The sequence below is a fragment of the Eptatretus burgeri genome, chromosome 3, assembly GCF_056783735.1.
Source record: "Eptatretus burgeri isolate ZD-2024b chromosome 3, Ebu_testis_v1, whole genome shotgun sequence".
Lineage (NCBI taxonomy): Eukaryota > Metazoa > Chordata > Myxini > Myxiniformes > Myxinidae > Eptatretus > Eptatretus burgeri.
Window position 1 is genome coordinate 64,094,497 of NC_140963.1, and position 27,780 is coordinate 64,122,276.

The 27,780-nt window shown below is 44.1% G+C and overlaps 1 protein-coding gene across 1 annotated transcript; it reads left to right on the forward strand.

The window, feature by feature from the left end:
• The first annotated feature begins 5,546 nt into the window (after positions 1-5,546).
• Positions 5,547-12,799, forward strand: LOC147030074 (uncharacterized). The gene is made up of 5 exons (XM_085872025.1): positions 5,547-5,627; positions 5,919-5,976; positions 6,114-6,676; positions 8,190-8,667; positions 12,660-12,799. The coding sequence occupies exons 1-5, from the start codon at positions 5,547-5,549 to the stop codon at positions 12,797-12,799; spliced, it is 1,320 nt and encodes a 439-aa protein (XP_085728151.1).
• Positions 12,800-27,780: the final 14,981 nt, after the last annotated feature.

A 27,780-nucleotide genomic window follows, 5' to 3' on the forward strand; every position in this document is an offset into this window, starting at 1 on the left:
GTTTCACTCCAGCTCAGTGTCACGTGACTAAATATAATGGCCTGTCTGCAGTGGATCACCATTCCAAAGGTATATCATGGGGTCTGGAATTGAACCCAGAACAGACTTGGAATTGTTATATCTCAAGCATTTGATTACACAATCATTACAAATAGAAATTCAATTAAAGTATCAAGAAGTAAAGATGTAAATTTAACATGATGATAATTCAAAGAACGTGACAATCACGGTTGATTTTCAATGTTGGTTGAGAAGATTTTACATTTTAAAACAAAATAAATATGGACTACGCTGTGTTATCAAACATGTGAACCTCTTTCTGAACTCGCTCACCCACCGACTGGCTCACCCACCAACTGGCTCACCCACCTCTGGCTCACCCACCAACTGGCTCACCCAACGACTGGTTCTCTCACCGACTGGCTCGCTCACCGAAAGGCTCGCTCACCGAAAGGCTCGCTCACAGACTGGCTCGCTCACAGACTGGCTCGCTCACCGACTGGCTCGGTCACCGACTGGCTCACCCACAGACTGGCTTGCTCACCGACTGGTTCTCTCACCGACTGGCTCGGTCACCGACTGGCTCACCCACAGACTGGCTCGCTCACCGACTGGCTCGGTCACCAACTGGCTCGCTCAGCGACTGGCTCGCTCACCGACTGGCTCGCCCACCGACTGGCTCGCCCACCGACTGGTTCACCACCAGGGATGGAACTTGCATCGTTTATTTTTTTCAACTTGCAAAGTGCTGTTCACATTGAGTCATAAACTGTTATTAAGGCTTAGAACTCTTTCTAACACTATTTTTACACCGCCATCTTGCCAAGTCCATCATCCCGTTCCTTGCATCTGGCATTCAGCATGTCGCCTCGGGGCATCAAATCGTCAGATTTATAGGTTATGGTATTCAACTGTCGTCAGCGAAGTGACGGGACGGGTTGAGTGGTGGATGTCGGGATGACGTGCACATCCATGGAGGCCAAGCTTAGTAGAAGATGTAAGGCTGTCATGACGTTCCAGATGTAACACCATAATGATATCACAGCAAAAAGAGCAGGTTACGCAGAGGGATTGACGGATGCAGAAATCCAGCTTCTTTAACATATAGGTAACTAGCACAGCCCCGCATAACCTCGATGATAAAAGTCCTCCTTCAAGAGAATGCCACATAGTTAATTGGGTGGTATATAGGCAACAGATTGCTGCCTCAATTTCTCACAGGAAAATAAAACAAACCAGGCACAACAAATCCCACCCATTTCAGGCATAAAGTTATTTTGGGGATCAAATTTAAATTTGATACATCCTTAACCTGAATGTTGATTAGAAGGAATAGAATAAGGAATATTTTAGTCTTAGTTTGAAGTCAATTAAACCATTTTTGACGAAGCTATGACCGTAAAATGATTTTGACCTTTAAGGCCATGTAAGGTGAAAGGTCATGGTGTCAAATGAAAGCCAATAAAGGACTTGATATATGTCTTCCATAGTGAACACGCATATTTCTAACCTTTTTTGATAAATAATGGAAAATATGTAATTTGGACTGATGACCATGACCCCCAAAACTTAGGACTCCACCGATCTTCACAAATATGCATTTTTCACTGTAGGAATGGGTAGGATTATAAATGACAAATAGAATAAGGTTCACTATAAGCTTAGTTTGAAGTAAATCAGATCATTTTTGACGAAGTTATGAGCGAAAAACGATTTTGATCTTTTCGTGACCTTGACCTTGACCTTTGATCCAATTGGACCCAAAAGTTAATGGGGTCGTCCAATCTTCATTGCCCACCTGTGGATTAAATTTGATCGTGTTTGCAAAAGCCGTTTTGCTGTAAAGTTGCTGATAGACAGACAGACAAATAAACAAGCAGTCATAGACTGGTACTTACGAAATCGTCAACTTGACCTCTGACCTTGTCTCATAAAAGCTGTCTCTAGAGAAGGTAGCGACGCAAACCAGAAGTTTATATGATGATTCTGTACAAAACCATCAAAAATCAAATCTTTGACCTCACTGTGAGCTTGACCTTTGAGCGATTTTGACCAAAATCTAATCAGCGCTCGCCATCACCCTCCTGAATCATGTGGTGTAATTTGACATTGGTGGCTTCTTCCAGCTCGAGTTACCACGGATTAACGGAACGTAAAGGTCACACTCGATGGCCCCCCCAACTCGAAAGGACGCTGGGGCGAGCGCGATGACATCAGCGCGCACACGCAAAACCTTTACATGACTCAACGACGCGTCTGCTCGAGCGCCCTGTGCCACGTGACGAGCCGTGACGCGGCGGGTGAAATATTTTTATACAATCTCAAAACGTCTCCAAAACATCCGATTTTTACCAGAATTTTGACAACTGAGTGTTAAGCGTCCTAAGCGATCGCGAAAACCGAAGACAAAATTAAAATCGAAGTTAAAACGAACTCGAAGCAAGCAAAAAATCGACCGAAGCAAAAACACTGCAGTTCTGAAGATTTAAAGTCGAAGTCGACCGAAGCAAAAATACTCCATTTCTCCAGAGGAATTTACGGAATTATTTAATATTATTTTATCAAAGTCAAGGCCATCTCCACTCATGGCTCACAGACTTCCTTTCCTGTCGCAGTCAACGTGTGGCCCTAAATGGAGTTCTTTCATCCCCCCCTTCCTGTCCAGGCTGGAGTTCCTCAAGGTAGCGTTCTGGACCCTGTTCTTTTTCTGGTTTTCATCAGTGGTCTCTCCGACTCTCTGGAAAATCCTCCATATCTCTTTGCTGATGACTCCACCCTCAGCCGTAGCATAGGTCATCCCTCAGACCGGCAAGCAGCAGCTTGTTCGCTCACTGCAGATCTGGATAAAATCACAAACTGGTCCAACACGTGGAACATGTCTTTCAATCCGGACAAATCTCACACTCTCACAATGTCTCTTCGAAAGGACCGTTTAGAACCCCCACCCCCCATCCAATTTCTCAACAATCCTCTGGAAGAAGTCCTTTCTTTCAAGCTTCTGGGTCTCACTATCTGCCATGACCTTTCCTGGGAAAGCCACGTTTCAAACCTCGCCTCCAAAGCCAGTCGCCGACTGGGAATCCTCCATCGTGCAAGGTCCTTCTTCGGCCCACCTGAGCTCCAGACCACTTACAAAGTTTTGTCCGCAGCCTGATGGAGTACTGCTCTCCCCTCTGGGCTGGTGCTACTGCCTCCCACCTTTCTCGGCTTCACGCTGTAGAAACCAAGGCATTTCGGATCATTGGCATCTGTCGCAATGAGGCTGAGTCTTTGGGCCTCTCACTCAATCACCACAGGTTGGTCGGTGGTCTTTCTGTCTTCTACCGTCTCCTCTCCAGCCTCGCCCCCCCTGCTCTCTCTGCAATTTGTCCCCACCACATTTCCGCAGGGCGCTCAAGGTCCGCCAACAACCCCTTCTGGTAGAACTACCAAAATCACGAATCACTGCTCACGTTCCCTCTTTCATTCCTCTTTTTTCCCGCCTTTGAATGAACTCCCTCGCTCTATTCATTCCCATTCTTCCCTCCAGGCCTTCAAAACAGCTGTTCACCACCACCTCTTATCATCCCCCATCCAAATCCTCGATCTTTTCTACCCCCGATAATCCACCTAAGCCCACCTCCTTCAAATTCCCTGCTTTCCTTCCTGAAAGTCCCTGTAATGTCAATCTTATATTCCCCATGCTCCCCGTCCCATCCCTCTCCCTTCCACAGATCTCCAAATGTCTCTGTTCCCACTATTTTGTCCTTCCCACTCCCTCCCCTCTTGTCTCATGCCCCCCTTGATGTGCGTTGTGTGTTCGCTCTCATACGAGCCTCGACAAAGTAGACAAAAAAAATACTGTGGATGTGTCTATATAATACATTGTGGTTATATAGCTCGGTAAGATTCCAATTACAATGGACACTGTGGATGTGCCCATATAATACATTGTGGTTATATTTCTCGGTAAGATTCCAATCACAATGGACACTGTGGATGTGTCTATATAATACATTGTGGTTATATAGCTCGGTAAGATTCCAATTACAATGGACACTGTGGATGTGTCTATATAATACGTTGTGGTTATATAGCTCGGATAGATTCCAATTACAATGGACACTGTGGATGTGTCTATATAATACATTGTGGTTATATAGCTCGGTTAGATTCCAATTACAATGGACACTGTGGATGTGTCCACATAATACATCGTGGTTATATTGCTCGGATCGATTCCAATTACAATGGACACTGTTGATGTGTCTACATAATACATCGTGGTTATATAGCTCGGTTCGATTCCAATTCCAATGGACACTGTGGATGTGTCTATATAATACATTGTGGTTATATAGCTCGGTTAGATTCCAATTACAATGGACACTGTGGATGTGTCTATATAATACATAGTGGTTATATAGCTCGGTTAGATTCCAATTACAATGGACACTGTGGATGTGCCCATATAATACATTGTGGTTATATTTCTCGGTAAGATTCCAATCACAATGGACACTGTGGATGTGTCTATATAATACATTGTGGTTATATAGCTCGGTAAGATTCCAATTACAATGGACACTGTGGATGTGTCGATATAATACATTGTGGTTATATAGCTCGGATAGATTCCAATTACAATGGACACTGTGCATGTGTCTATATAATACATTGTGGTTATATAGCTCGGTTAGATTCCAATTACAATGGACACTGTGGATGTGTCTACATAATACATCGTGGTTATATTGCTCGGATCGATTCCAATTACAATGGACACTGTTGATGTGTCTACATAATACATCGTGGTTATATAGCTCGGTTCGATTCCAATTCCAATGGACACTGTGGATGTGTCTATATAATACATTGTGGTTATATAGCTCGGTTAGATTCCAATTACAATGGACACTGTGGATGTGTCTATATAATACATAGTGGTTATATAGCTCGGTTAGATTCCAATTACAATGGACACTGTGGATGTGTCTATATAATACATAGTGGTTATATAGCTCGGTTAGATTCCAATTACAATGGACACTGTGGATGTGTCGATATTATACATTGTGGTTATACAGCTCGGATAGATTCCAATTACAATGGACACTGTGGATGTGTCTATATAATACATTGTGGTTATATAGCTCGGTTAGATTCCAATTACAATGGACACTGTGGATGTGTCTATATAATACATAGTGGTTATATAGCTCGGTTAGATTCCAATTACAATGGACACTGTGGATGTGTCTATATAATACATAGTGGTTATATAGCTCGGTTAGATTCCAATTACAATGGACACTGTGGATGTGTCTATATTATACATTGTGGTTATACAGCTCGGATAGATTCCAATTAGACTGGCACATAGGCTGTCACCAGATGCCTGAAGCCTAAGGACTGAAGACTGAGGGCTCTACATAGTGTGGCCTTCATGTTGTGTGGAGTTCACACGGCACGGTGATGCAGAATGGCTCCAACCTTTCGATACTTGATGATCCTTGAAACAGTCGCTTTGGTTATTTCACATTGAAGGGAAAACTTATCGAGAGGGCATGGCGATTGTGAACGATGACAGCTCCGACGGCATATTTGGCTTGGCATCGGACGAACATGGCAGCCGTATGATTATACAGGTTACAATTGTGGATGGAGTCCGACCAGCTGTCCAACCAATGGGTGGAAAGTGGAGTTACACACGGGTGGATGGATCGACAGACACACAAGTGTGTTGCTGTATAGAAAAGCCAACAGGACAAAATGAGTTGCTTGAATACAGAATGGAATGTGGAAACGATGCAAACTGAACAAGTGAAATACCCTTTTCCCTGATTCCTTGTTTAGAATGTGCAGAATTTGATGGAAGTCACAGGAAGTGAGAATCATTGTTTTAAATTGTATTGTTGTTGCTGCTCTGTGTCTTGCAGACATTTCTTGCTTTCAAGAAGATTCGTGAGGACAGGAGATGTTGGCAACAGACCCACAGTAAGTTAAACCTCCTGTAATTGCCTTGGAATTGCATTCACTTTCCATTAATGACAATAACTACACTAATATGTTTAACTCAATAACATGGCCATGGTTCCACTGCCCCACCCCACACCCTCCACTCTCCCAAACAGACTGGCATTGCTTGATGAATCAACGACAGCATATTCAAGCATGGCACAAAAACAAACGGAATGTTATGCTGTGCCATTGTTCCTGCCGACACGGAAGACGTCATGAGCAGCAGAACAAGGGAACCCTGAACGACACGGCAAGCACACTGTCTCTTGGGCAATCCCAGTTGCAGAATGACCTCAACAACGGATATTATCACTGGTCTGACAAGATCTTGAACCATCGAGTATCACCGGTATCTCCATACAGATTGGTGAACCATTTGCAGCAAGGAAATGCTCGAGCATTAATAAAGAAAAAGAATGCAAATATTCAATTCAAAATGAAGGAATCGCTGAAAAACCCTCATTCCAAATTCAACAGCCACGTTGGGCTGATAAATGCTGTCATCCCAATCATGGTTTACCACGTGACCGACGACTCGTGTGGAACAGGGATGAAGAAGAGCGTCTTGCCAGGTTCCGTAAACAATGGTGAAGTCGGTGCTATTCGAGCATCATACAAGGACCACGTCATCGGGAATGAGTTCCAAAAACAGCACGAAAGTGACACAATTATTCAGGTAAGAGCACCACTTTATGCATTTTCTGTTCAACAACCCTCGAGATATGAAATGGATAGAAATACACCAGGTTTACATTTTGGGATGGTTTGTTCTTACAACATGGATCAGCAAGTTTGGTGATAAGTTTGAGCCATACGTAATTGTGATTTGTCCATTGTGTACGACTGTCCATGGAATTCAGGAAAAAGTCCATTGATGTCTTCATCTTCTCACTTCCTGCTTCACATGATTGAGTGCAAGCTTCATGATCATGAGGTCAAGCTTGCATCATCGTGGGTCCCTGATATCCTTGTTTTGTGCAAGTTGACAACAATGCACTCATTGTGTACTCGAAGAACCTCAGATGGTATAGTGGATGTGTACAAAGGAAATGGATAGACAGACTTGGACAGAAGAAATATTCAGGCAGATTGGCAAATTGAACTGGGATTTGAAACTCGATTGGTGTGATGGCTGGAGCGTCCGCACCGAGTCTGAGAGGTCGGCTGTTGAAACCCCAGCCGAGTGAAACCACGGATTTAAAAATGGTGCGTGCTGCTTCCTCGCTTGGCATTCAGCATTTACAAGGACAGAACATGGGCAAGCCCCAAAGGTTGGCATCGATGGGGAGGAGGAAATTCCTCTGTGGGAAATGCCCTGCTGAGTGTGAGATGTCGAAAAATTAAAAAATTATTCTAACTGTCACTCACAATGACAATATTTCCCATGAGTGGGGAAAAAATCATTTCAGATGAGTCGACAATCACCTGGTGTTGCCATTTCACATCCAAAGATAGTCATTCACCTGAAATGTCCAAAGTACCTCATCAATTTGTGGACAGTGCAAATACTGCTGCCCAGACAGCAACTACACTCAAGATCGCAAGCAGTGTAACCTGGTGTCAAGGAACCTCCAAACAGAGGAGACCACTCGCGACACTGACAAGGCAGGATTTTGTCATTTGTTTCGAGTATCAGCGATGATTATATTTTGGTGAAGATCCGGATGCGATAATTTTTTGATTGATTCCTCACAAGTGAGTGATCGGGCTAAAAACGATACATAGCACGACATCTCAAAACGTTGTGGACGGAGTCAGACAAAACTTGGTGGATGAGGTGAGGAGGTGACAAGAACAAGCCGATTAGATTGTGGAAGTTATGGATCGAGATCCGACATGTCAGTGGGATCTAAAACATAAACTGTTCCGCCTGGCGTATGTCTGGGGTCTCCCGAGTACTGTTCAAGTTGTTTTTTCTTTTCTTTGTTGCTCAAACCTCAATAAAAGAATAATTCCTGGAATCCAATCATGTGTTGGGCATGAAGGAGTGGCGCTCAGATAATTTAAAAAAACCCATGCATAATTATTTTCACCAATTGTCGATCCATGTGTTGTGATTGGCTACAAAATATATTAACTTAACCATAAACTGATAACCATCTCCAACCGATGTGAATCTGGACTCTCATCCACTGTGACTGGTTGAATGAACCTTCTCCCATCATTTTAATTTGACCTTTTTTCTGCAGGCAAACTACCGTGGTTACCAAACGAGGAAGCATCTGAAGAACCTCTGTGATGGAAATGACATGGTTTCTTTTCAGTCCGAAAAAACAGGAAACAAATTCACAAACCAGGTGCATTCCTCACAATCAAGTTCTCCGAGCTATCAGGGACATTCCACCAGGACGAGTTCTCACAGTCCATGTACAAGTCCCAAATGTGATCGAGACTCAGCTCTTGAGCACCAGCGACGAGTGCAGATGGGAAAAGTAATTCAACCTCGTGTTGGTCATGATGGTGGCACCACATCACGTGATTTAAGTCTAAACATCACCAAGAAAACATCTCCACGTCATGTTGATGTGGTGTTTTCCCATTGGCTTGAGACAAGTGGGATGAATAGTCACTTCCTTGGTGACCCTGCCACGGAAGGGGCAGTCATCACCATCCAATCAGGATACCGAGGATATCGAGCCAGGAAGGATTTGAAAACAAAGCATCAAAGTGCGACATCCATCCAGGTAAGAAACAACATTTTAAACAATGTCGAAACGATGAAATAATCTGCAGTTCTGAAGATTTAAATTTTGGTTTGACCTCGCTGGTGATCCCACCTGAGTCCATTGTTCATGATTCCTCCAGTTCAATCCCATCAAACACATTAATCTCTCAAAAATTTACAGGTATCCTTGTAATCTGTGTTATGATAGGAGCCGTGTCTGTCTGTCTGCCTGTTTGTTTGTCTTGTTATAACTTGAGAACGGATTTCAATTAATCGAACTATGGTGGATTCAGGGAACTCCTGGGAAGGTTTGTGATGAAAATTTTTTTTTATGGGCACACGTGGGGAAACTGCAAACAACAACTTGTGACGCAGGTTGTCCTCGCACTCCCAAGATTCCTTTTTCTTCCTGCCCTATTGATGATCCATCACAGCAAAGATTGGTATTTTCATCAGCGAAGTGAAGGGTCTTAGATTCTAGTTTGTATAAAAATCGACTCAGAACCTCCAATATTTTCCCCACGCACACAAAGTGAACGGCGAGGTTAAGCAATTGAGAGATTAAGCACTGTCTGTCCTTCTGTCCACAAATGTCAGTTTATGATCGAGGAACAACTTGATTTAAATTGAATGTTATATTTTGAACATGCTGTAAAATAGACCGGCAGTCCAACAGTACATTGGCTCTGAATCTGTCCTGATCACACATGTGTAGAGAGGAGTGAGAATTTTTTCCTCTTTCTCCCTCTTTGGAAGTGAAACAAAATTGAAAATCATTCCAAACAGGGAACTTGATGGTTTTAAGGATGTCACAAAGGACACAAAAACAATGTAACGTGTTCATTCAGGTGGTGTTGAAGACGCTGAGTCAACAGCGGTAAATTCCTCAAAATTTTTAGATCCTCGTGTAGGATCTCGAAGTCTTACTCACGTTGTTGTTCTTCATGTCCTTCTTATGGACTTTTTTGTTTCACAGCCTACAGTTTTCATCGAAACTTCCTGAAACTTGGCATAGAAATGTAAAAATTCCCTGCGCAGACAGTAACCATCTCCGAATTTGAAAATTCCTCCCTGAAAAAAGTTATAACGTCAAAATATCTCCGCTAATGGAAATCGCCTAAAAAATTATCGACAAAACTAGGCAAGCCTTTTGAATTCTCTTTGCGGGAATTAGCAGGGCATTTGCAGAGATGAATTACCGCACATATGATTCATCACTATGACGTCATATCAATTTTTATGACGTCATTCCTATTTCTTGACATTTTTTGTTTCACAACCCAGAGTTTTCATCGGATCTTCGTGAAACTTGCCATGTCTATGCAGAAAGCCCACACGCAGGCAGTAAACATCTCCGATTTTGGAAATTCTTCCTGGAAAAAAGTTGACGTCATAATATCGCCACGAATGGAAATCGCCCATACCATTATCTCCGAAACTAGGCAAGCTGTTTGAATTTTGTTTGTGGGAATCAAGCCGAGCATTAGCACTGATAATTTATCGCAAACCTGATACATCACAATGATATCATATTCGTTTTCATGACGTCATCATTAAGAGGACGAGAATCTTAGCTCATTTGAGCTTGTTTTTCTTCGACCTTTGAAATCTTTATTTTATTGAAATTTAATGATACTGGTACGTGCCTGTACGTGCGTGGCCGGACATGCAATGAAAAATAAATAAAATCTTTCAAACCGCGAGCCAGAAGAAACAACCACACAGGCCATTCCTTGGCTCTCGCGTGCCTGTACGTGCCTGGCCGTACGTGCAAACCCCCCCAAAAAACAACAACAAAAAAACTTTCAAATAACCACACAGGCCGTTCCTTCGCTCTCGTTCCTTTTCCGAAATGACGACGGGATTGGGTGTTTATCTATAAATGCGCATGAGAAATCAGGAAATTATGAGAACACATTAAGTCATCACTATCCGGAAGTGGTGCGTGCCCGTACGGAATGTTCACATGCATTCCACGAATTATCGCTTGCATTGAAGTTACAACTGCTGTGATACTTACACACACACAGTTAAATAAAATCCAAATTGAAATCAAGTTTACCTCCATGTCTTTGCTTGCCATGATATTTGCTGCCATTGACCATTGCCACTCCGACACCACGGTAACTAAGGCACTGATCCCCATCGTAACCGGCACGGCACGTGACGTCATCGTCGGCCGGCCACGCACCGGCCTACGCAGCCACGGTCTTATCATTGGTGTGGTAAATAAATGGCCATAACTCGGGAAGCACTTGTCCGATTAATATCAAACCTTGAAAAGGCACATACTCGGGTCCTCAGCAATCTACCTGGCAAGTTTGAATTAGATCAGACCAGTGGTTGTCGAGAAACAGCGGTCACACACACACACACACACACACACACACACACACACACACACACACACACACACACACAGACACACACACACACACACACACACACACACACACACACACACACACACACTCACACACACACACACACACACACACACACACACACACACACACACATTGCTGGAATTATAGATAGATATTTAAACACTGCAGAACACAAAATTGCCTTTTTAGCAATTTCAAACCCTTCCTTTGATCAATACTTGGACAAAATATGAGGGCATTGTACATCATCATGACCAATCAATTATGCCGTTTGTTGACCCCGCCCATGTCGTTGTTTCTCAAGCATTGTGGGGTCACGTGTTTTATGAAATCTCTCTCTCTCTCTCTCTCTCTCTCTCTCTCTCTCTCTCTCTCTCTCTCTCTCTCTCTCTCTCTCTCTCTCTCTCTCTCTCTCTCTCTCTCTCTATCTCTATCTCTATCTCTATCTCTATGTCTATGTCTATGTCTATGTCTATGTCTATGTCTATGTCTATCTCTATCTCTATCTCTATCTCTATCTCTATCTCTATCTCTATCTCTATCTCTATCTCTATCTCTATGTCTATGTCTATGTCTATGTCTATGTCTATGTCTATGTCTATGTCTATGTCTATGTCTATGTCTATGTCTATGTCTATGTCTATGTCTATGTCTATGTCTATGTCTATGTCTATCTCTATCTCTATCTCTATCTCTATCTCTTTCTCTATCTCTATCTCTATCTCTATCTCTATCTCTATCTCTATCTCTATCTCTATCTCTATCTCTATCTCTATCTCTATCTCTATCTCTATCTCTATCTCTATCTATCATCATGTTAGGGATGTTTCAATGCTTGCATGTGTCAGCCGTCTGTCTCTCTCTGATGTCTGGTGTTCCATCTCCTTCGCAGAGCATTGGTTCTGTCAAAGCATTTTCCCAGGATAGACAGCTTTGACGCGAGTGTGTGTACCCTGCGGCTATCCTGCCAGCCATGTCCACTCTCCTGTCCACAAATGATTTTGAGTGAGACGAGTGAGATACCCCTCTCTCCGACTTTCCTCAATGCACATATTTATTGGACCTTTTCCACCTTTCTTGAACATTTCCATTTTAAAAGTTCCTGCTCTACCAATTAACCAAGAAGCCTTCCGTGACATCATAATACACGAGATCACCATTCTGTGAATGATACTCATGTTAATCAGACCAGGAACAAACCAGAATAGTGTTCGGCATTTGAATATGGGGTCTCACTTCATGAGTCCTGGATTCAGATGGGAATTCCAAACAGGTCACTGTTGGTTATAATATCGAAATCTTTCATTTTTCTCCAACATTACTCATGTCCCATATTTTCTTTGTGCTTTTCTTTGTCATCAATCAACTTTTAAAATGAATATCGCTCCTGGAATCAGATTATGTGTATAAAGCTTATATTGTTGAGAAATATACCCACAATGCCTGTCTTGACACGTGATTGTGAAACCATGTGTTGTGAATGGCTAAAAAAAAATTTAACTTCGAACTGATAACCATCTCCACGTGATGTGAATCCAAATCCTTCTCCACTGTGTTTGGTTGAATGAAGCTTCTCCCATCATTTAAATTTATCCTTTTCTCTGCAGGCAAACGACTGTGGATACAAAACGAAGAACCATCTGAAAGTTACATTCCAGGTGCACTCTTCTCAATCAAGCTCTCTGAGCTCTCAGGGACATTCCAGCAGGACGAGTTCTCACAGTCCATGTACAAGTCCCAAATGTGATCGAGACTCAGCTCTTGAGCACCAGCGACGAGTGCAGATGGGAAAAGTAATTCAACCTCGAGTTGGTCATGATGGTGGCACCACATCACATGATTTGAGTTTGAGCATCACCAAGAAAACATCTCCACGTCATGTTGATGTGGTGTTTTCCCATTGGCTTGAGACAAGTGGCATGAATAGTCACTTCCTTGGTGACCCTGCCACGGAAGGGGCAGTCATCACAATCCAATCAGGATACAGAGGATATCGAGCCAGGAAGGATTTGAAAACAAAGCATCAAAGTGCCACAACCATCCAAGTAAGAAAAACATTTTAGAAACATTTTAAACAATCTCCAAACTATGAAATAATCTGCAGTTCTGAAGATTTAAATTTTGGATTGACCTCGTTGGTGATCCCACCTGTATCCATTGTTCATGATTCCTCCAATTCAATCCCGTGAAACACATTAATCTCTCGATAATTTACAGGTATCCTTGTAATCTGTGTTATGATAGGAGCCGTGTCTGTCTGTCTGTTTGTTTGTCTTGTTATAACTTGAGAACGGATTTCAATTCATCGAACTTGGTATTGTTGGACATGCAGTCCAACAATACCTTGGCTCTGAATCCATCCTGATCACACATGTGCAGAGAGGAGCGAGATATTTTTTTTTCCTCTTTCTATCTCTTTGGAAGTGAAACAAAATTGAAAATCATTCCAAACAGGAAACTTGATGGTTTTAAGGATGTCATAAAGGACACAAACAACGATGTAACGTGTTCATTCTGGTGCTGTCAAAGACGCTTAGTCAACAGCAGTAAATTGCTGGAATTTTTTTTTCTTCGACCATTTTAATCTTTACTCCATTTCAATTTCATGATATATTTAAATGGTGGAGAACACAAAATCATCTTTTTAGCAATTTAAAACCCTTCTCTTCAACAATACTTGTACAAAATATGATGGCATTTTACATCATCATGACCTATCAATTTTGCAGTTTGTTGGCCCCGCTCATGTCATTGTTTTTGAAGCATTGTGGGGTCACGTGTATAATGATCTCTCGATGTCTCTCTCTCTCTCTGTCTCTGTCTCCCTCTCTCTCCCTCTCCCTCTCTCTCTCTCTCATCGTGTTACGGATGTTTCAATGCTTGCATCTTCAGGCCGTCTCTCTCTGATGTCTGATGTTCCATACTCTTCGCACAGCTTCGGTGCTGTCAAAGCATATTCTGAGGCAAAGTATACACTGGTGGTTTGCTCTTACATTCACAGCAGAAGTTCGGGCAGGAATTTGTATTTGGCCACGCTGCCAGTGATAGCTTAGCTTCTCTTCAGAAAGGACTTTAAGATCCACCAACCAATGCTGTCAGATGGAATTCCAAATTCCGACGGATTTCAATTCATCGAACTACGGTGGATTCAGGGAAATCCTGGGAAGGTTTGTGATGAAAACATTGTTTTTTTAGTGTGGGTACATGGGCACATGTGAGGAAAATGCAAATGCCAACTTGTGATGCTGGTTATCCCCGCACTCCCAGGATTCCTTTTTGTTCTTGCCCTATTGATGATCCATCACAGCAAAGATTGGTATTTCCATCAGCGAAGTGAATGGTCTTATCTTCTAGTTTGGATAAAAATAGAGGCAGGACCTCCGATATTTACCCCACGCACACAAAGCGAACAGTGAGGTTAAGCAATTGAGAGATTAAGCACTGTCTGTCCTTCTGTCCACAAATATCAGTTTATGATCGAGGAACAACTTGGTTTAAATTGAATGTTATATTTTGAAAATGAAGTGTAAAATTGACCTGCAGTCCAACAGTACCTTGGCTCTGAATCCATCCTGATCACACATGTGCAGAGAGGAGTGAGATAATTTTTTTCCTCTTTCTATCTCTTTGGAAGTGAAACAAAATTGAAAATCATTCCAAACAGGAAACTTGATGGTTTTAAGGATGTCATAAAGGACACAAACAACGATGTAACGTGTTCATTCTGGTGCTGTCAAAGACGCTGAGTCAACAGCGGTAAATTGCTGGAATTTTTTTTTCTTCGACCATTTTAATCTTTACTTTATTTCAATTTCATGATATTGTTGCGAATTCGCGCCCGCCGGCGTGCGAACGGCCACGTAACTTGAATCGCGGCACGTCGCCCACCGGATGGACAATTCTGTAGTGATCCTCTCGGACCAACGCCGGGAGCTAGTCACGGGTGGGCCTTTCGGCCTCACTTCGATCGTGCCAATCGGCCCCCCGTGTGGGATAGGGTTGTTCGCCAAACTCGACCTACCTAAGTACCCACGCGGAGGGTAGACCGGGTGATCGCACCTCGCCGCAGGTCGACTCCGGACACGGGCCACTTAAGCGATCCGTTCCGTACTATCGGGATAACCGAGCGGTGTTACCTTCGGCCTCGACGGTTCCGATTTATTATATCGGGCGTATTAAACCCACAGCAACCCTTTACGTGAAGCAAGATGGAGATTCAATTGAAGAAAAGACGAAGCGAATCGGGAAAACAGTTCAACATGATGCACATTTATTCCGCGGCACACGGAGAGCACACATATACAATTAAACAGAATGCACATAAAGCAATTGCAACAAAAGAAACACAACAATGCAGAACTTCAACCGACTGCGCGTACACACGGCAAGACTTACACAGTTTTACTTCACCAGACTGGCGCCACACACACACGTTTACACAGGAACAAAAGAAAAGGGCCACCCTCAAAGACAAGGGGGCAGACGGGGCCTGTGGGCCAATATTTGAGTGGGACCTGAAAGAGCGTCAGGTCCGCGAGAGCGGGTGGATCCTACCCGTGTCTTTGTGATGAGCCGCAAATGTGGCAGCGTGGCGGTGCCCCGACTTCGTGCTCCTTTGCGGGTTTCGTTGGCACTCCTTGGAGTGGGGTGGGAACGCGGCCCCCTTTTCGCACTATCTCAGCGCGGGGGAAAAAGGTGGAAATTTAAATGGAAATATGGAAATATGGAAAATAAATGGAAATTGTTGCTGCTCTGGGGAAAGAGTATAGCTGGCTTGCTTGGGTCCCGTGACGAGCGATTCCACTGCGACCTCGTCGCCGACCGCCGTCTTCCTTGCCTCGGACCGGAGCTCCTCGGTCTCTTCCCCCAATTCTCCTCAGCCAACTGCCGCAAACCACCTGGACGCCTTCGCCTCTCAACTCCACTTCGCGCTCCAACCCGACTCTGCTCAAACCGACTCTGCCCAGATTCGCCCCGCGCTCGGCTCTTTATAGGCCGGCAGGAGAACCTATATGCAAATTTCCGGATCAGTACGAGCTCGGGGGTGGAGCCACGCTCGCCCATTGGACGGAGGAAAAGAGGGCGTGAATCTCCCCTGATCCTTGAATTTGCAGATCTCGATTTCACACAGACGCGCCTGGAGGCGGGGCCAAACCGCCCCGCGCTTGCTGATTGGACGGATCAGAAGTGGGCGTGTAGCATTCCTGATCCGAATTCTCCTCGGAAAGGCCGCATTTTGCACTCGCGGCTCGGCGCGCGTCTTGTACGAGCCCAGGACAGCCCAACGCTCGGTGCTCACAGGTGGTGCGGGAATGGCCGCAGAAGGAGAGAGGTGAAGGTGGTGGAGGGTTTATGGTGGTGGTTTATGGCCATGGCGCCGTTTGGAATGGCGGTGATGCGATGTTTGCGGGAGCGAGTTGTGAAGGTAAAGATCATGGCTGTTGGCGTTGTTGTTGTTGTGAAGCGGCGTTGTGGTTGGTGGTTGTTGTGTGATGGCGGTTGAGACGTGGTTGGTTCAAAATAAAGACAGAACAGAAAAACGGCTATCTCAAAGGGTCGCAGCCCGAATGAATCGCATTTATTCCTTCTAAAAAACGGGTTTGGGGCTAACTACACATGTACTTACAGAGATATCTCACCTACGGGACCTGAATGGTGGTTTGCGAATTTCCTCAACCGCAACAATATATTTAAACACTGTGGAACACAAAATCACCTTTTTAGCAATTTCAAACCCTTCCCTTAAACAATACTTGTTCAAAATATGATGGCATTTTACATCATCATGACCAATCAATTTTGCTGTTTGTTGGCCCCGCCCATGTCATTGTTTTTCAAGCATTGTGGGGTCACGTGTTTTATGATCTCCCTCTCTCTCTCTCTCTCTCTCTCTTTCTCTCTCTCTCTCTCTCTCTCTCTCTCTCTCTCTCTCTCTCTCTCTCTCTCTCTCTCTCTGTCTGTCTCTGTCTCTGTCTCTGTCTCTGTCTCTGTCTCCCTCTCTCTATCATCGTGTTATGGATGTTTCAATGCTTGCATCTTCAGGCCGTCTCTCTCTCTGATGTCTGATGTTCCATACTCTTCGCACAGCTTCGGTGCTGTCAAAGCATATTCCGAGGCAAAGTATACACTGGTGGTTTGCTATTACATTCACAGCAGAAGTTCGGGAAGGAATTTGTATTTGGCCACGCTACCAGTGATAGTTTAGCTTCTCTTCAGGAAGGACTTTAAGATCCACCAACCAATGCTGTCAGATGGAATTCCTGTTTAACCTCCATCTGAAGGCACACACTTTGATGACTCACCCGACTTGTGAATCACCAGGACAACAGCTTATAGCTCGGCCGAGATTCAAACCCAAGATAGACAGCTTCGACCCGAGTGTGTGTACCCTGCGGCCATCCTGCCAGCCACATACACTCTCCTGTCCACAAATGATTTTGAATGAGGAAGAGTAAGATACTCCTCTCTCCTACTTTCCTCCATGCACATATATGTTTCTCCTTTTCCGCCTTTCTTGACCATCAACCAAGAAACCTTCCGTGACATAATAACACACCAGATCACCATTCTATGAATGATACTTATGTTAATCAGACCAGGAACAAACCAGAATAGTGTACGGGATTTGAATATGCGTTTCTCACTTCATGAGTCCTGGGTTCAGATGGGAATTCCAAACAGGTCACTGTTGGTTATAATACAGAAATCTTTCATTTTTCTCTGACATTACTCACGTCCCATATTTTACTTTGTGCTTTTCCTTATCATTAATCAACTTTCAAAATGAATATAGCTCCTGGAATCAGATTATGTGTATAAAGCTTAGATTGTTGAGAAATAGACCCACAGTGCCTGTCATGTCACGTGATTGTGAAACCATGTGCTGTGAATGGCTGAAAAAAAATTTAACTACTCACTGATAACCATCTCCACGTATGATGTTAATCCAAATCCTTCTCCACTGTGTTTGGTTGAATGAAGCTTCTCCCATCATTTTAATTTGTCCTTTTCTCTGCAGGCAAACTACCGTGGATACAAAACGAGGAACCATCCGAAAGTTACAATCCAGGTGCAATCTTCTCAATCAAGCTCTCTGAGCTCTAAGGGACATTCCAGCAGGACGAGTTCTCACAGTCCATGTTTCAGTTCCAAATGTGATCGAGACTCAGCTCTTGAGCACCAGCGACGAGTGCAGATGGGAAAAGTTATTGAACCTCGAGTGGGACATGATGGTGGCACCAGATCACGTGATTTCAGTTTTTACATTACCAAGAAAACAACCCCACGTCATGTTGATGTGGTGTTTTCCCATTGGCTTGAGACAAGTGGGATGAATAGTCACTTCCTTGGTGACCCTGCCACGGAAGGGGCAGTCATCACCATCCAATCAGGATACAGAGGATATCGAGCCAGGAAGGATTTGAAAACAAAGCATCAAAGTGCCACAACCATCCAGGTAAGAAACAACATTTTAGAAACATTTTAAACAATCTCCAAACTATGAAATAATCTGCAGTTCTGAAGATTTAAATTTTGGATTGACCTCGTTGGTGATCCCACCTGAGTCCATTGTTCATGATTCCTCCAATTCAATCCCATGAAACACATTCATCTCTCGATAATTTACAGGTATCCTTGTAATCTGTGTTATGATAGGAGCTGTGTCTGTCTGTCTGTCTGTTTGTTTGTCTTGTTATAACTTGAGAACGGATTTCAATTCATCAAACTATGGTGGATTCATGGAACTCCTGGGAAGGTTTCTGATGAAAACATTGTTTTTTAGTGTGGGTACGTGGGCACACGTGAGGAAACTGCAAATGCCAACTTGTGATGCTGGTTATCCCCGCACTCCCAGGATTCCTTTTTGTTCTTGCCCTATTGATGATCCATCACAGCAAAGATTGGTATTTCCATCAGCGAAGTGAAAGGTCTTATTTTCCAGTGTGTATAAAAATAGACTCAAGACCTCCCATATTTACCCCACGCACACAAAGCGAACAGCGAGGTGAAGCAATTGAGAGATTAAGCACTGTCTGTCCTTCTGTCCACAAATATCAGTTTATGATTGAGTTAAAACTTGATTTAAATTAAATGTTATATTTTGAAAATTAGGTGTAAAATAGACCTGCAGTCCAACAGTACCTTGGCTCTGAATCCATCCTGATCACACATGTGCAGAGACGAGTGAGATAATTTTTTTCCTCTTTCTATCTCTTTGGAAGTGAAACAAAATTGAAAATCATTCCAAACAGGAAACTTGATTGTTCTTGGGATGTCATAAAGGACACAAACAACGATGTAACGTGTTCATTCTGGTGGTGTTCAAGACGCTGAGTTAACAGCGGTAAATTGCTGGAATTTTTTTTCTTCGACCATTGAAATCTTTACTTTATTTTAATTTCATGATATATTTAAACACTGTAGAACACAAAATCACCTTTTTAGCAATTTAAAACCCTTCCCTTCAACAATACTTGTACAAAATATGATGGCATTTTACATCATCATGACCAATCAAGTTTTCCTTTTGTTGGCCACACCCATGTCATTGTTTTTCAAGCATTGTGGGGTCATGTGTTTTATGAACTCTCTCTCTCTCTCTCTCTCTCTCTCTCTCTCTCTCTCTCTCTCTCTCTCTCTCTCTCTCTCTCTCTCTCTCTCTCTCTCTCTCTCTCTCTCTCTCTCTCTCTCTCCCTCTCCCTCTCTCTATCATCGTGTTACGGATGTTTCAATGCTTGCATCTGCAGGCCGTCTCTCTCTGATGTCTGATGTTCCATACTCTTTGCACAGCTTCGGTGCTGTGAAAGCATATTCCGAGGGAAGGTATACACGAGGTGCTTTGCTATTACATTCCCAGCAGAAGTTAGGGCAGGAATTTGGATTTGGCCACGCTGCCTGTGATAGCTCAGCTTCTCTTCATGAAGGACTTCAAGATCCAGCAACCAATGCTGGCAGATGGGATTCCTGTTTAACCTCCATCTGAAGGCACACACTTTGATGACTCACCCGACTTGTGAAACACCAGGACAACAGCTTCTAGCTTGGCCGAGATTCAAACCCAATATAGACAGCTTCGACCCGAGTGTGTGTACCCTGCGGCCATCCTGCCAGCCACACACACTCTCCTGTCCACAAATGATTTTGATTGAGGAAGAGTAAGATACTCCTCTCTCCCACTTTCCTCCATGCACATATATTTTTGTCCTTTTCCGCCTTTCTTGACCATTAACCAAGAAGCCTTCCGTGACATAATAACACATCAGATCACCAGTCTGTGAATGATACTATTGTTAATCAGACCAGGAACAAACCAGAATAGTGTACGGGATTTGAATATGCGTTTCTCACTTCATGAGTCCTGGGTTCAGATGGGAATTCCAAACAGGTCACTGTTGGTTATAATGCAGAAATCTTTCATTTTTCTCTGACATTACTCATATCCCATATTTTACTTTGTGCTTTTCCTTATCATTAATCAACTTTCAAAATGAATATAGCTCCTGGAATCAGATCATGTGTTTTAAGCTTAGATTGTTGAGTCATATCCCCACAATGCCTGTCTTGTCACGTGATTGTGAAACCATGTGCTGTGAATGGCTGAAAAAAAATTTATCTTCTCACTGATAACCATCTCCACGTATGTTGTTAATCCAAATCCTTCTCCACTGTGATTGGTTGAATGAAGCTTCTCCCACCATTTTAATTCATCCTTTTCTCTGCAGGCAAACGACTGTGGATACAAAACGAAGAACCATCTGAAAGTTACATTCCAGGTGCACTCTTCTCAATCAAGCTCTCTGAGCTCTCAGGGACATTCCAGCAGGACGAGTTCTCACAGTCCAAGTATAAGTTCCAAATGTGACCGAGACTCAGCTCTTGAGGACCAGCGACGAGTGCAGATGGAAAAAGTTTTTCAACCTCGAGTGGGACATGATGGTGGCACCACATCACGTGATTTGAGTTTGAACATCACCAAGAAAACATCTCCACGTCATGTTGATGTGGTGTTTTCCCATTGGCTTGAGACAAGTGGCATGAATAGTCACTTCCTTGGTGACCCTGCCACGGAAGGGGCAGTCATCACCATCCAATCAGGATACAGAGGATATCGAGCCAGGAAGGATTTGAAAACAAAGCATCAAAGTGCCACAACCATCCAGGTAAGAAACAACATTTTAGAAACATTTTAAACAATCTACAAACTATGAAATAATCTGCAGTTCTGAAGATTTACGTTTTGGATTGACCTTGCTGGTGATCCCACCTGATTCCATTGTTCATGATTCCTCCAATTCAATCCCATGAAACACATTAATCTCTCGATGATTTATAAGTATCCTTGTAATCTGTGTTATGATAGGAGCCGTGTCTGTCTGTCTGACTGTTTCTTTGTCTTGTTATAACTTGAGAACGGATTTCAATTCATCGAACTGAGGTGGATTCAGGGAAATCCTGGGAAGGTTTGTGATGAAAACATTGTTTTTTTAGTGTGGGTACGTAGGCACATGTGAGGAAACTGCAAATGCCAACTTGTGATGCTGGTTATCCCCGCACTCCCAGGATTCCTTTTTGTTCTTGCCCTATTGATGATCCATCACAGCAAAGATTGGCATTTCCATCAGCGAAGTGAATGGTCTTATCTTCTAGTTTGTATAAAAATAGACTCAGGACCTCCGATATTTACCCCACGCACACAAAGCGAACAGCGAGGTTAAGCAATTGAGAGATTAAGCACTGTCTGTCCTTCTGTCCACAAATATCAGTTTATGATCGAGGAACAACTTGATTTAAATTGAATGTTATATTTTGAACATTAAGTGTAAAATAGACCTGCAGTCCAACAGTTCCTTGGCTCTGAATCCATCCTGATCACACATGTGCAGAGAGGAGTGAGAAATTTTTTTTTCCTCTTTCTACCTCTTTGGAAGTGAAACAAAATTGAAAATCATTCCAAACAGGAAACTTGATGGTTTTAAGGATGTCATAAAGGACACAAACAACGATGTAACGTGTTCATTCTGTTGGTGTTGAAGACGCTGAGTCAACAGCGGTAAATTGCTGGAATTTTTTTTTCTTCAACCATTTTAATCTTTACTTTGTTTCAATTTCATGATATATTTAAACGCTGCAAAACACAAAATCGCCTTTTTCGCAATTTCAAACCCTTCCCTTCAACAATACTTGTTCAAAATATGATGGCATTTTACATCATCATGACCAATCAATTTTGCCGTTTGTTGGCCCCGCCCATGTCATTGTTTTTCAAGCATTATGGGGTCACGTGCTTTATGATCTCTCTCTCTCTCTCTCTCTCTCTCTCTCTCTCTCTCTCTCTCTCTCTCTCTCTCTCTCTCTCTCTGTCTGTCTCTGTCTCTGTCTCTGTCTCTGTCTCTGTCTCTGTCATCGTGTTACGGATGTTTCAATGCTCTTGCATCTGCAGGCCGTCTCTCTCTGATGTCTGATGTTCCATACTCTTCGCACAGCTTGGTGCTGTCAAAGCATATTCCGCGGGAAGGTATACACTAGGTGGTTTGCAATTACACTCACAGCAGAAGTTCGGGCAGGAATTCAAATTTGGCCACGCTGCCAGTGATAGTTTAGGTTCTCTTCAGGAAGGACTTTAAGATCCACCAACCAATGCTGGCAGATGGGATTCCTGTTTAACCTCCATCTGAAGGCACACACTTTGCTGACTCACCCGACTTGTGAAACACCAGGACAACAGCTTATAGCTCGGCCGAGATTCAAACCCAAGATAGACAGCTTCGACCCGAGTGTGTGTACCCTGCGGCTATCCTGCCAGCCACATACTCTCTCCTGTCCACAAATGATTTTGAATGAGGAAGAGTCAGATACTCCTCTCTCCGACTTTCCTCCATGCACATATCTTTTTGTCCTTTTCCGCCTTTCTTGACCATTAACCAAGAAGCCTTCCGTGACATAATAACACACCAGATCACCAGTCTGTGAATGAGACTAATGTTAATCAGACCAGGAACAAACCAGAATAGTGTACGGGATTTGAATATGCGTTTCTCACTTCATGAGTCCTGGGTTCAGATGGGAATTCCAAACAGGTCACTGTTGGTTATAATACAGAAATCTTTCATTTTTCTCTGACATTACTCACGTCCCATATTTTACTTTGTGCTTTTCCTTCTCATTAATCAACTTTCAAAATGAAATAGCTCCTGGAATCAGATCATGTGTATAAAGCTTAGATTGTTGAGTCATATCCCCACAATGCCTGTCTTGTCACGTGATTGTGAAACCATGTGCTGTGAATGGCTGAAAAAAAATTTAACTACTCACTGATAACCATCTCCACGTATGTTGTTAATCCAAATCCTTCTCCACTGTGATTGGTTGAATGAATCTTCTCCCATCATTTTATTTGTCCTTTTCTCTGCAGGCAAATGACTGTGGATACAAAACGAGGAACCATCCGAAAGTTACAAACCAGGTGCACTCTTCTCAATCAAGCTCTCTGAGCTCTCAGGGACATTCCAGCAGGACGAGTTCTCACAGTCCATGTATAAGTTCCAAATGTGATCGAGACTCAGCTCTTGAGGACCAGCGACGAGTGCAGATGGAAAAAGTTTTTCAACCTCGAGTGGGACATGATGGTGGCACCACATCACGTGATTTGAGTTTGAACATCACTCAGAAAAAATCTCGACCTCATGTTGATGTGGTGTCTTGGTCTGGACTTCATAAAAGTGGAATGAATCGTCACTTCCTGGGTGACCCTGCAAAGGAAGGGGCAGTCGTCACCATCCAATCAGGATACAGAGGTTATCGAGCCAGGAAGGATTTGAAAACAAAGCATCAAAGTGCCACAACCATCCAGGTAAGAAACAACATTTTAAACAATCTCCAAATGATGACATAATCTGCAGTTCTGAAGATTTAAATTTTGGATTGACCTCGCTGATGTTCCCACCTGAGTCCATTGTTCATGATTCCTCTGGATCAATCCCATCAAACACATTCATCTCTCCTTATTTGCAGGTCTTCTTGCAATTTGGATGAAAGTTCATTCGTCTTTTCTCATACTCGTGTTATAGAAGTAATATCGAGCAATCTGGAATCAGCGACCCCTCCCTGAATCTACATCCTTCTCTGTCATTTTATTCACATTTTAAAAAACATTTCCACTTGAGATTTATTTTGGGTGGTGAGGGGTTGTCAGGCACTGCTAAGACAAGTAATTTATGATTCTAAGTCAAATAGAAACGTTCATTGGTGGATCTGTAACTTATAAGCCAAAGTAAAAAACAATAATTGTCATATTCTTGCATCTGCACACACGTTGTGCATCGTAAGCGATGGAGTTAATTCAAGTAGCAACATGTGACGTTCCTATCTTCCCTTTTTGGTACTATCATGCTTGAGGTCAGGCTAACATAGACCCTCTGAGCCACAGTTCTAAGACCTCTGCGAATGACCAAACGATCTCCAAATTCCCACTGTGTTCAACAGATGATAACGAGGTATACTGTGTTCAATTAACCATTCGCAAATACCCAAGGATCGTTCAATAAAACCTAAACTGGAGGTTGCTCTTGTTGGAAGGCACAAGGTGGGAAAACGTTGTTATGACTCTCCACTCGGCCGAGTAAGATGACAGTCAGATGAGGATCCTCGAATTACACGTTTTATTTCCGAAGACCACACGCATGCGGAATGTGACTCAGTGACCCTTCAGTCAGGCTCCCCCGAATCACATTGAGAATATGCTTCAAAACCATCACATATATATAATCACACAAAAACAAAACTGGGTGTGGACTAAAAGTGTAAAAGCAAAACTGGGTGTGGACTAAAAGTGTATGCTAAGGGATAAAGAAACAAAGAAATAAAAGAAATAAATGTGGCAGTGGGCTTCTTTCCCCCCTCCCTCGGGGCCCTAGGGGAAGTTGAATCGGTCAATTCTCAGATATGCAACCACAGTTTCCAAGCCACCTACACAACTCTCAGATATGCAAGTCTTGCAAACTAATAACTTTCCAAGCTTCCTACACTCCTTCACTAGCACCTGCTGATAACAAAGGCAAAGCTTTGGTGATCACTGAGAATAGGAATGTGTGGGCAGCATACACTGAAGGAACAGTTCCACAGTTCTCTCCAAGATCGCACTAAGGGCACACCACCACAGAGCAACAGGGAGGGTGATAAGGGCTTAGTTTCCAAGAAACAGGGCTTAGTTTCCAAGAAACAGAAACAGCTGGGCGCTGTCCAAAAACAGTGGGGTGCATGGAACATTGGTAGCCTGAAACATTTAAAGCAACATTTTAAAGCAAGGTAAGCAAGGTTTGAATAATACACAATTACAAGCAAGGTTAGAATCCCGTCAGCTGATCAACACACAGCTAATGGTCCAAAATATGACCACTTAGCATATCATCATAACAGTTTCCCTCCTTGGTCATATTTTGACCATACCCAGCCACACCTGAGACTCACCAACCGAGTGGACCCCTATTTGGTTCCTGTAGCAGCTACCCCTAGGCCCCCGCGCCTGCCAAACGGGATTTACGAATGCCGTGGATAGCCATCAACATTCTCCAAATGAGAAGTCCCCAACTGCCGGTGGTTCAGGTTAGCTTCTGTTACCATTGTCAGGTCAGGTATGGGAGCATGTGCCAGAACAGCGCGTCGCTGCGTCCACTTTCCGCCGGTACTCCGGGGGCCTCCGTCTGGCCATCCCCCAGGCAGATGCCAGGCCCATCCCCATCTCCTTGAGATGATGGTCAACCTGCTGCAACCATGAGGCACGTGGTCGGCCCACTGGCCTCCTCCACTCATGAGACTCCCTCGCTGAGAGAATCTGGTGAGCAGGATCAGCGTCAGGAAAACGAGCCACATGTCCATACAGCCGCAGCTGACGCTCACGGACTATGCAGGTAACAAATCTCATCCGAGTCTCTCTCAGCAACCGCTCGTTGGACACAAAATCCGACCAGCGATAGCCAAGGATTCTCCGAAGAGACCTGGTACCAAAGGAATTAAGTCTCCGTCTCAGATCCTTGGTCAAAGTCCAAGTCTCGCACCCATAGAGCAAGACTGGAAGTACCAAGGACCTGAAGACTCGGACTTTCGTCCTCCCGCACAGGTACCAGCAGCGCCACACCCCATGATCCAGTGAATCCATGACTCCCCAGGCCCGACCCAGACGTCTATTGACCTCCGGCTCACAACCTGCGGAGACATGAATATCACTGCCAAGGTAAGTGAATCTATCCACGACCTCAACATCCTCACCACAAACAGACACAGACAGGACAGCAGCATCCAAGATGTCACCGAAAGCCTGGATCTTTGTTTTGACCCAAGAAATCCGTAATCCCAACGGCTCCGACTCCTCATTCAGCACCTCGAGGGCCCCCAAGAGGATGTCTAAAGTCTCCGCAAAGATGACTGCATCATCTGCAAAATCAAGGTCCGAGATCTTGACATTGCCAAACGATGCACCGCAACTTGATCTCTCCGACATCCTCCCAAAAATCCAGTCCATACAAGTGCTGAAAAGTGTGGGGGCAAGTACACATCCCTGACGAACTCCAGTAACAACTGGAAATAAGTCAGAGGCGGTACCACCACACTTCACAGCACTCTCAGTACCAGAGTAGAGTTCAGACATCAGATCGATCAGTTTCAGTGGCACCCCACGAAGACCAAGAATCCTCCAGAGGACATCCCGATTCACTGAATCGAACGCTTTACAGAGATCAACATAGGCTGCAAGCAGCCCCTGCCGAAACTCTCGTCTGCGTTCAGTGAGGACACGAAGAGCAAGGATACGGTCAATCGTTGACCTCTTTGGTGTAAAGCCTGACTGCTCTGGACGCTGGTGCTCAAGCAGATGGTGGCGAACCCTATCAAGAATTATCCGAGCAAAGACCTTGCCCGGCACTGAGAGCAGCGTCACCCCTCGGTAGTTGTTGCAGTCTTGGCGATCACCCTTCCCTTTCCAGAGAGGGACAACAAGGCCCCTCTTCCAGTCAGTTGGGATGATGCCTGTGTTCCAGGCAGAGCACAAAACTGCATGCAACGACGCGAGTGCAGCATTTCCACCAGCCTTGAGAAGTTCAGCATGGATGCCACAGATCCCTGGAACTTTGCCCGTTTCAACTGGTTCACCGCAGCCCGTGTTTCCACAAGCGATGGTGGACCACAGTTGATTCGAGGGTCAGCAACAGGGATTGTAACACCCTTGACGTCCAACTCGACAGCTGGGGGATCAGCCTGGTACAACCGCTCAAAGTAACCGGCCCAGCGGGCCTTCACTTCAGACTCCTCTGTCAAGAGCCTACCACTCTCTGCTCGAACTGCAGTGCTCCGAGGATGGGCTTGGATGAACGTAATGCGCGAATTCCCCTGTAAGCGGGACGAGAATCACCTGTCCACAGGTGATGCTCTACCCCCTCACAGATTCCTCGCACATAGGCCTCCTTGTCCACCCTCAGTGCACGTACAGTTTTACGCCTCAGCTCCCTGAACAGCTCAGCTCTGCCATTCAGCCTGGCCCTGCGACTCTGGTCAATGGTATCCAGTGTCCCTTGAGAGACAAAATTCTTCTTTGCCCTGCGGTGAACTCCAAGGCATCCACCGGCAACATCAGGACGGTGGTCTTGAAGGTGCTCCACAACTCTTCAGGACCCCCCAAAGCACCCAGACCCCCAAGTGTCCACTCAGCCTGTTCGCAAACTCCTCAGCTACTCTCTC

Bases quoted from the DNA above. Each gene is read 5' to 3' on its own strand.
- LOC147030074 (XM_085872025.1), top strand. From the start codon at position 5,547: ATGGCGATTGTGAACGATGACAGCTCCGACGGCATATTTGGCTTGGCA. The intron at 5,628-5,918 runs GTTACAATTGTG...TGTGTCTTGCAG, and splicing joins GCAGCCGTATGATTATACAG to ACATTTCTTGCTTTCAAGAA. The intron at 5,977-6,113 runs GTAAGTTAAACC...TCTCCCAAACAG, and splicing joins ATGTTGGCAACAGACCCACA to ACTGGCATTGCTTGATGAAT.